Source organism: Prorops nasuta, unplaced genomic scaffold (assembly GCF_024137725.1).
Source record: "Prorops nasuta isolate Cenicafe-Biocafe unplaced genomic scaffold, Cenicafe_Pnas_1.2 PNAS00018, whole genome shotgun sequence".
Lineage (NCBI taxonomy): Eukaryota > Metazoa > Arthropoda > Insecta > Hymenoptera > Bethylidae > Prorops > Prorops nasuta.
The window spans coordinates 3,414,322-3,424,043 of NW_027116815.1; the positions used below are offsets into that span (position 1 = coordinate 3,414,322).

At 30.8% G+C, this 9,722-nt stretch overlaps 2 protein-coding genes across 4 annotated transcripts; both read right to left on the bottom strand.

The window, feature by feature from the left end:
- Positions 1 to 1,024: 1,024 nt before the first annotated feature.
- On the bottom strand, positions 1,025 to 3,109 carry mRpS31 (mitochondrial ribosomal protein S31). Of its 2 annotated transcripts, none has more exons than XM_066737782.1 (8): positions 2,910 to 3,109; positions 2,605 to 2,832; positions 2,303 to 2,510; positions 2,129 to 2,228; positions 1,943 to 2,051; positions 1,733 to 1,861; positions 1,425 to 1,633; positions 1,025 to 1,350 (listed from the first exon to the last, which is right to left on the bottom strand). In XM_066737782.1, the coding sequence occupies exons 2-8, from the start codon at positions 2,628 to 2,630 to the stop codon at positions 1,082 to 1,084; spliced, it is 1,050 nt and encodes a 349-aa protein (XP_066593879.1). In that variant the 5' UTR covers positions 2,631 to 2,832; positions 2,910 to 3,109; the 3' UTR covers positions 1,025 to 1,081. The 2 variants fall into 2 exon arrangements, with proteins under 2 accessions (XP_066593879.1, XP_066593878.1); XM_066737781.1 differs by having other exon boundaries at positions 2,905 to 3,109.
- A 717-nt stretch (positions 3,110 to 3,826) lies between these two features.
- Positions 3,827 to 8,672, bottom strand: Afti (aftiphilin). Of its 2 annotated transcripts, XM_066737779.1 has the most exons (9): positions 8,424 to 8,672; positions 8,245 to 8,337; positions 7,824 to 7,935; positions 6,145 to 7,760; positions 5,816 to 6,028; positions 5,606 to 5,752; positions 5,442 to 5,502; positions 5,236 to 5,364; positions 3,827 to 5,113 (listed from the first exon to the last, which is right to left on the bottom strand). In XM_066737779.1, the coding sequence occupies exons 3-9, from the start codon at positions 7,924 to 7,926 to the stop codon at positions 4,644 to 4,646; spliced, it is 2,739 nt and encodes a 912-aa protein (XP_066593876.1). In that variant the 5' UTR covers positions 7,927 to 7,935; positions 8,245 to 8,337; positions 8,424 to 8,672; the 3' UTR covers positions 3,827 to 4,643. The 2 variants fall into 2 exon arrangements, with proteins under 2 accessions (XP_066593876.1, XP_066593877.1); XM_066737780.1 differs by lacking the exon at positions 5,236 to 5,364.
- Between the last annotated feature and the right edge of the window lie 1,050 nt (positions 8,673 to 9,722).

A 9,722-nucleotide genomic window follows, 5' to 3' on the forward strand; every position in this document is an offset into this window, starting at 1 on the left:
CTACTTGCGAGTGCCGCCTGCCATTATTCGCTTCTGTTTTTTCCCCTCCCTACTAACTACAAAACCGCGGGCATTCAAATATTTCTTTTCCTTCACTGCCTTTAGGTTCACTTAAGGCCGTTTCAACCAAACTCTTTAACCGAGGTTTAATTTGTTAAACTCAAATTAACAAATAGCGCCTGTTACAAAAACTATACTATTTTAACTTATGGTTAGTTTAATTACGTCTGGTTGAAATAACCCTCTTAGTTAATTAAATTTGCATATACTTAAGCCTTTACTACAAATGAGTTTCCCTACGTCATTTGATTGCTGATTTTATCATATAACTGCTTATAACATTCCTTAAAAACCTAAAAACTTAGGTGACTATTTGCTATTAGCTTAGTAAGTAGTAGCAGCTTACAAGAAAATAAAGCGATTACTATAGTATCTGTATCTGCATATTGCTGTGGGAAATTAAATCGGTCTTTGTGCTATAGTGTGGTATAGGAAACAGAGAAAGTACAGAATGAAGTTAGCTGCAAGGTCAACGAATCAAATGAATCAATTTCTTACAAGTAATTTAAAAATTAAAGATGCAGTGCAATGTGCCAGAATACAAGTCCACAAAAGTACGATACTAGTGATTCTGCTACTCAGAAGACAGAGCTCTCGTAACAGGCGTCGCTTTAAGTTTGACTCAGAAGTCAGAACCTCTCAATTCTCACACTATCTTACCATCACCATTCATATCTTCTGCTCATGGAGAATTACTAGCCTCAGTAGCCACGCACTTTCGGTTTTCAATCTTGAAATATTTTAGGATAGAGGAGAGGGAAAGAATTATCTTCCTTGGCCGGTATTCATAGTCGTTACTTATATTTAAGTCTGACTTAAAGTATCGATTGTCCTTTTTCACCTAACAGTAATAGAAAATTGCATTGCTTTCCTAAGGCGCCGCCACAATCGCCTGTTCAGAAATAACATTTTCGACACAAGCGCCATTTCTCGGAGTAATTTGAAAAGTACTTTCAACACAATGCAGAGCTTATTGTATCTAATTTTAACAATATATTTACAGAATGATAATACAAAAGTACTATGATTCAATTTGTTTTATAGAATTCTTCATTGGCGAATCGATAACACCTAACTGTTCCAAAATTTCTTCTTTTTCGCAGAAATACTCCTTGTACCACATTATATGATTAACTTTTTCATCAACTGTGTAGTAAGGATTCTTTGATAAACCAACACAGACTAATTCCATAAAATGGCGTATGGGCCCTTTGTTTGGGCACCAGTCTTTTAAATAACGTTCTAGAAATACATGTTCAGAAAAATGAATATTTTTCTCTTCCTCCAAACCTAAAATTTAAAAGAATATTATTTAATTTTAAGTATAAATTTTAGTCAAATATAATTAATTGAAATAATATTACCTTGTTCATTGTCAATAGGAAAATGCCATAATTTGCCTTCTTCTGTCCATTTTATCATTTCCTGGAAAATATTTTCTGGAGCATACAATGAATTTAATATCAATTCTTTCTTTTGCAGCTTCTGCCATGTTTCTAAGTCAGATACATTTAAAGAAGATTTTTCATGATGCTTGAATATTCCAAAAGTAGTCCCTTCATAAAGACTAAAACTTTAAAATTAATTTTAATGTTGCATTAGCTAAAGAGATCTAATTATATTTTAATATTTAATTCTTAAAATGACAAAACTTAAAGAGATATGTTATTACGTTTTTTCTGAAAGTAGCATTTTCGATACTGAGCCTGGTTGGCGTTCTTTAATCATCCTTTCAGACCATGACATTCCTTTCTTACCAACATTCAAATTGCTTTTATTCTTTGATTCTTGAACTAAATCCCTGTGAAATTCATAAAATTTCTTACATTTGAAAAAACTGTTTATAACTTAAATTCCTTTTGCTTAATGTTATTTTAAAAACCTTAATATAGATTTTGGTAAAGCTTTTTCTACTAATGTTGACACAGTTTGCTTTTCATCTCTTCCCATGTGAGCAGCTACATTTTTTGCTGCAAGAGTTAGTTTTTCCTCTATAAATAAAAATTTATAGTAATGCATAGTTTTGTGAAATAATGGTTATATAAACTAGATAACATATATGACTAACGATAAGATGAATGCTTTTTAGATGCTAATAATTTTCCAATTATAGTATCTTTTTTAGGATTAACTGCAACATCTATTTGTCTTGATGAATCATTTGTTTTCTAAAAAAAAATTATCTTAGTTTATTGTAATTAATTATAATACTTATAAAACATTAAAATATAAAATTATTAACCTTAAGCATATCAGATAAAATTTGTTGTACATTTAAATCTTGAATTGGCTTTGCCATTGAAGTATTTTGTGTTTGTTTTTTTACATTATTTTCAGAATCCGAATCAGAGTCTGACGAGTCTGATGAATCTGATGATGAATCAGATACTTCATGTAGTCTTACTGATAAATGAAATTGGTAATTTGAAATAACAAAAGATTTCATATACCTAGTGTGTGGATTAATTTCAATTATTATATTCAAAAAAGCTGAACAATAATTCTTCAATTTTTAACAATAAATTTTACTAATGTCATACTTACTTTTTAAGAATATTAGATGCTAACATTTTTTATGATTTAAATTAATATTTTACTCACAACGATAATACACATAACCTACAAATTTTTTTCAGTAAATATCGTAAACATAACACAGTTTTCTCATCTGGTAATTTCTCTTTAATAGATTGTAAAATAAAGAAATTATGCCAACAGCTACCAAAACTATTATTAATAACACTTTGTTAATGAGCTTAATTATTTATCCAACTGAAAGGTAAATTTTGGGCAAATTTGGTAACACTGGTAAAAATCGAGCAAAGGAACAGACAGGAAAAATACCAAACCATCCATATGTATGTACCACCCCATGGATTTTTCCCCGCCTGGACTAGTTTCTACATTGAGTGACTGGAAAGAGTATAGGATATGTATGATAGGCTCTTTTTTTAAATGCCTTAAAGAGAAAGAGAGAGCCTTATACCGCGTTCAACGTGGTTTCTCCAGGCCTTCGTTTCTTATTTTCCTATCTCGGACATCGCCATTGCTCTTCTCTCTCTCTAACTCATGGATTTCTTTCTGCGTCTTTGTCTAAAATAATTCTACGCCACTGGGTGATTTTTTGGTGAGTCTTGTACGGCATTCCTTATATCTACAAATTTCTACATTACAAAGCAAAAACATGTGGCCAACGCTATGGCGCGATTTAAAGACCGATTTAAAATTTATTCAGCATTTTTCTATTGTCATGAATTGCCCATTCTAGTAAATTAGTTAGATTTTTTAAAAAGTGAAAAAAATCCTGTTATAAACGTGATATTATTTTAAACATTTTTATTTTTTTTCCTGAAAATCTTACCATTTTACTAGAAAGAGCAGTTTGCGCGCGATGTCTCTAAACTACTATTGTAATATACTATAATAAATTTGAAAACAATCTTTAAATATATAACGTCGTATCATTTACAAGCATTATTGTATTTCGCTTCGTAATGTCGATAAGAGAGATCCGGTTAATGTATTAGAAATTATTATAGTATTCTTACAGATTTCATGAGAGAATTTTTGTAGTCTCGTAAAACGAAAATACTTAATTGTTCTAAAAGAATTTGAATTATCAGATTCTTATTCAGATGATCATTTATAATATCTAACTTTAAATACCATAAATTATACAAATCTTCATGAGAGATTAATTTTTATTGAAACTACTAAAGACAAATAAACAACAAACTTGAATAAATAAAAGTGATTAATGATCAAAGATAGCGTGTATTAATAATATCCACAATATTTTACATAAAATATATATTACAGTATTATTATTTATAAATAACGAATGTAGTAATTATATATCCGCCTATCATAAAATTTCAGAAATAATATTAATATTATTTAATGTGATGCATTTAAGTACAGTTTTTGAGAAATTGGTAAGAAAGTATTCTCTTCGTTATATCATATTTAGCAACAAAAGCGTAAAGCGTTTTCTTATCGTGATGTTCAATAACTTTAATTATTGTATTATTTTTTCAGTAGCCAGTCCTTTTTAATTGACGTATACATCTAATATTAAATCGCTTTTTAATTTTTATTCAGATTTGATTAGTGCTATTTATCCATATTACCACACTAATCACTATGAATTTACCGACTAGAATATAATCTTCTAATACTTAAAATCGGTAAAAACTGAAGATTTTAAATTAATTTCACGAAATGCGCTTGCAAATTATCGTAAATCTCAAATTATGATTACGCAATGTAAAAATTAAGTTAATAACAACAACAAGGTTAATATAATCAATACAAAAAATCACAAGGATTTATCAGGAATGTTAATACATCTTTTTAATGCTTTTCTCCTTCTCCAATCAAAAGTTTTTTCAAATTGATAAACACAAAATGTTGGGGCAATTATCTTTGTAAAGATATTAGGATAAGTCAAAGACTGGTCTGAACACAAGTCTGAAAGGTAATGGAGATTTATTTTGTTTGTAGATTTCCATAATCGGAGACGTACGTTCTCTTTTTTAATAGGTGGAGTTTTCCTTTCAAACTTGTATTCAGACCGATGTTACTCAACCAGGCATTTTTCGATTTATCATAGCACCGAGATCTTGAACGATCTGTTTCTGTTCAGGATTAAACATTAGAGTCCTTGCGCTTAAAAATGAAATATCCGGCAATTGATTCAGTACCATCATCGTTTCTTGTTTCACAGACATCGGTCTGCCAAACCTATCCATAATAACTTGTTCTTGATGTTCACTTTTCCCTAAGCCTTTCTCTGATCTCCGCGTCCCATTATTACAATGTAATGTTTTATTGTGCGATGAAAAATTTTTTCCTGATTTAGCAATTTTCGTCTTAGTACTTGATTCATTTTCGGATTTCTTTCTCCAGTCTATCATACATGGCCCTGGCAGAGGCTCTATAATTCTTCCTGACTCCAAAAGCTTCTGATGTTTGGCCGGGGTATTTCCAAATGAATCTAGTGTACTTTGTGTCTTTGTCTCTCTTTCTTGAAAACAAATCACTTCAGGAGTGTCTAGTAAAATAAAATCAGTTTTATTGACTAAATGTTTTTAAGCAAAAATATATGATGGGTTAGCTTATGAAAAGCATCAGTCTTCATTGCCAAGCAAAAATAAGGAGCTTTATATGACTTACAGTAATATATAGAATCCCTTGAACAAGCTTGCTGATGATAGGATTCGGAATGTTTGGAGCAATGAGGTGTTAATAAGGGATCAAATGGACATAACAAATCCAGAGGTAGAAGAGCTGATAACCCACCACCTGTTTTAATTACCATCACCATAATTTTCAAAGCTTATCTATTTGCTTTTATTGCATTTTATCCAATGCATACTTACTAGCATCTAAAGGATTGACCAGTCCAGAACTATTCCAATCAAATTGAGCATCAGGTACGTCCTACAATGTTATTAGTCAGTTAAAGAAGAGAAAAAAAAAGAGGAGACCAGTTTTAAAAAGCAGGGTTTGAAAACTAAGATAACGCGATTGTCTTTCAATTTACCTCTAAGGACGTTGGACTTTGATTTTTGTTAGCCGTCGGCACAATAACTGATTGAATGTCGGAATTAGCTTTTACAGGTTCCAATGGTGTATATCCAAGATTCGCAGCAAATCTGGGAATGTTTGGATTCCATCTTGGACCAAATAGCTGAGGAAAATATTGCCATTACTTATAAATCAATAGTGTTTTATTGTTTAAATTATTACTCACTATATTACGAGAATCAATCCCCAGTGCATTCAAAAGTACATTATTACTAGTACTGTTGGACCACTGGTAATTTAAAGCTATAGCTTCTTCAATGTTTCTCACGGACTGCCAGACTTTATCAGTCTTTACTATGAGTGGTTTTAACTCTGTTTCTTTGTTTCCAGGGATGACTGGAAAGACGTTCGTTATAATATCCTCTATTTTATTTGCTGCCTAAAATGATTACATATCCTTTATATAAAAAGATATTATACAGTAAAATTAAGTAGTTATAACTCTAGACAAGCTAATGTGACTTATAAATAGCCAAAATTATTGTCTACACTTACATTTTTATTCTCTATTCCATTTATAGGTGCTTTTAAACTATTTTGTGAACTTTCAAGTGTGTCAACGGGTCTTTGGAACGCATTAAAATCACCGAAATCAGTATCATTATTACTATTCTTAATTTCATCAAGATGAACACTTTGCTGCAAATCGGTATGAGAAAAATTAGTAAAATTAGCAAAATCACCAAAATCATCGTCGTCTTGTGATTTATCAATAACCAAATCATTAGTTTGACTAATTATCGGCTCTGATGATTGCATTTGGAACTCGCAGAAATCAGCATCATCATTAATTGTTTCATAAGTTTCGTTTTCACACTTTACACATTCAGAGTTTACATTGCTCTGCATTTCAATACATTGCTCAGCTAAATTACCAAAAGGTACATCAGAGACCGGCAGTGATGTTTGTAAAATAGATGCAACATTTTCTTCAGCTTCTACAATTGTAACTGTATTTTCAGCACAGGATAAGACAAAACCATCATTTGCATTGTTATTTTGTAATTTCTTATGTGCACTCAATTCGTACTGAGTATCTTCATCAAATTCATTGAAAGTATGATAGGTACTCTGTTCTAATGAAGAATTAAAAGTATTATTTACAGAATTACATACTAAATTTGATTGTATTTGTACTGTAATGTGAGGATCGCATTTAGAAACGTTATGCGTTTTATTTTCACCAGTGACGTCATGATTATCATTACTCAATTTTCTAACTTTCTTCTGTTCTACACAGAGAAAATATTCACATTGGTTCTCATTATACATATTAATGTCATTAGAACTTTCCTCTTCTAAATTTTTAATACTTGGAAATGATATATTGCACATTACATCTTTGTCTTTAATACTAGTAGGATGATTATTATCGGGTAAAGATAAGCTACTTATATTTTTGTTTTCTGATAAACTCTGTGAATTGAAATCTGTGGAATATATATGACTATTTTCATTAATAATTTTTGTCTGTAAACTAACAGCTATGTCATCCTGTATAGTATTAATTGAAATATCAGAATCATTCCATTTTAATGTATCTTCAAATTGATCATAATTATAAAGATAGTCATTTTCTTGAGGGGTGTCAAGTAAATTGGACGGATCTCCCAAATCCAAGCTTAGAGGTTCAATTTCATTGTCTATAGGTGGATTCTTGAGTGATTCTTCGTTATCACTTGTAATCTTTACATTTTCCATGAAACTATTGCTATCACTACTGATTACATTTTTGTTAATGCAGTCTTTGACTAAATCATTTTCTACATAACCCTCTCTAGTACTACAGTTCTCTGTATTCTTTGCATTACTATTTTTACAAGAATCTAAATGATTATTTTGCAAAGTATGATTTTCACTCTTTAAATTGTTAAATGCTATATGTTCATCTGTATTACTATTTAATTTTATATGACTAACTGTATCTTCTATTTTTTCAATAATTATTACATCATCCATAGAATTAAAGCTGTCAGCAATCCCAGGATTGATACAGACATCCAATGGTGAAATATTAAATCCGTTTAACTTAGGTGTAACAGTTTGGGATACTGTTGGTGTCAGTATTGGAGTAATAGGTTTATGGGGGGAATCTGATGTCAGTGATAAACCTACAAAAAAATAAATTATTCAACTTCTAAAATATTAAAAAATTAAAAAGTAGTGATACTTACCATCAATTCCACCTGTTGCAAAATCCCCAAATTCATCATCATCATCATCACCAAAGTTATCCAAAGGTGGAGGAGTGGAACTGACCAAGGGAGGAAAAGCCATTTTTTATGTCTAAAATATATATTACAATGTTTAAATGTAAATCTTAATAAATATAATAATGTTAGATAAGTGTTTATTTTTCTTATCTTAAACTTCAAAATTATTTGTCATAAAAATACAATTATTTTCAATATTAGATTAACTTTAAATATATAAATATATACAATTATACACATAAACATAAACACACACACACACACACATATGATGGCAAGGAAATGACAAGAAATTAATTATTAAAACAGAATAAACTGTAATTTATTAAGCCACTTTTGAGCAAGACTAGATATGTATATGCTAGTCAAACATATCAAATACCTGACAGATGTATTGTAAGATTGAAGTCACTCAAGTCAAAACTGTGATAAAATGCTCTAATCTTTCAGGTTAAGTTTTTCAAAGATCTCGATGCTTAATTTGAAAAACATAAGATTTTAGTAATTTAAGGAAATTATAAGATAGATTAGAAAACAGAGATTTCATTGTTGAACAAATACCTGACAGAAGTCTTGCATGACTCAAGTCATCTTAATTTTTGTTAATTTTTCAGGTTAAAACGAACTCCGAATTTTCATTGTTATGATGTCTGCAGCTCCTGGCGAAGTCTATAATACTCTATAATATTATAGACACAATTTTAAAAGATTATACTTGTATAAAGGAAAAACTTAGAGTTTAAACTATATATAACACACGGAGGCCTCCATCCATGCACGAAGAATACCATTCACATTCACATTGACAATCACAATTATTCATCACCTGTTCTTGCCTTGGTTGGTTATTGGTGGCTCATAAGCTCAATGCTCATTGGCTCGGTTCAGCTCTGGTTGGCTGGTTTACCGTTTACTCAACTTGACTCAGTTTTCATTCCACAATTCAGTGTATTCAGATTCAGTCTGATTCAGTCCACATTCATGGATTCCACAGTTCTCGTGGTTCTCGTTATTGCGCTATTACATGTATAGCGCACTTGGATTGGATCAGTATCAGTAGATCTTTTAGTGTCTTGGACCTTGGAATGCTTGGAAAGCTGGATCTCCAGTTTGCCCAGTCCACTATCTTTTAAATATTATTTAAAATGTATGGTATTTTTTACTAAAATAAAATTTGCTTTACTCGTACTATATTATACAAAAAATTTATTTGTTATTATATAATGTTTTCTTATAACACAATTGTTTATTAGCTGACACTATGTTGAGTACGTCTATGCTTTCTCATATCACCCTTTTGCCGAAAACGCCTGCCACAAATATCACAAGCATGAGGTTTTTCACCAGTGTGGATCTTAATGTGATTGTTCAATGCCTCTGTTCTAGTAAAAGCCTTCTCGCAATAATGACACTTATATCTTCTATCCCCTGTATGGATCAACCGGTGTTGATAAAAAACTGAGCCTGTGAGGAAAGCTTTGTTGCAAACTTCGCATTTGTAAGGCCTTTCTCTTGTATGCTTTTTCCTAACATGATCTGCTAAATCAGGTTTTATTGTAAACTTTTGATCGCAATATTCGCAAGCATAAGGTTTTATACCCATATGAAATCTTTTGTGAGTCCACATATGACTTGATTGAGTATAGCTTTTTCCACAGATATTGCAAACATATGGCCTTAAGCCATTATGCCTTCTTTTATGAGCATTTAGAGAATTTGCAGTTGGTAAAAAACTACCACAAATATCACATGGAAATTTTGAGCATTGTTCACGACCATGGTTTGATATTTCTTCACTACTATCAAAAGTAATTCCACAAAGTTCACATATGAATTTATAACTACCAGACTGAGATTTTC

Bases quoted from the DNA above. Each gene is read 5' to 3' on its own strand.
- mRpS31 (XM_066737782.1), bottom strand. From the start codon at position 2,630: ATGTTAGCATCTAATATTCTTAAAAA. The intron at 1,862-1,942 runs GTTTTTAAAATA...TGAATTTCACAG, and splicing joins TTACCAAAATCTATATTAAG to GGATTTAGTTCAAGAATCAA. The intron at 1,351-1,424 runs GTAATATTATTT...TTTAAATTTTAG, and splicing joins TCCTATTGACAATGAACAAG to GTTTGGAGGAAGAGAAAAAT.
- Afti (XM_066737779.1), bottom strand. From the start codon at position 7,926: ATGGCTTTTCCTCCCTTGGTCAGTTCCACTCCTCCACCTTTGGATAAC. The intron at 6,029-6,144 runs GTAAGTGTAGAC...TAATCATTTTAG, and splicing joins ATGGAATAGAGAATAAAAAT to GCAGCAAATAAAATAGAGGA. The intron at 5,114-5,235 runs GTAAGTCATATA...TTATTTTACTAG, and splicing joins AAGGGATTCTATATATTACT to ACACTCCTGAAGTGATTTGT.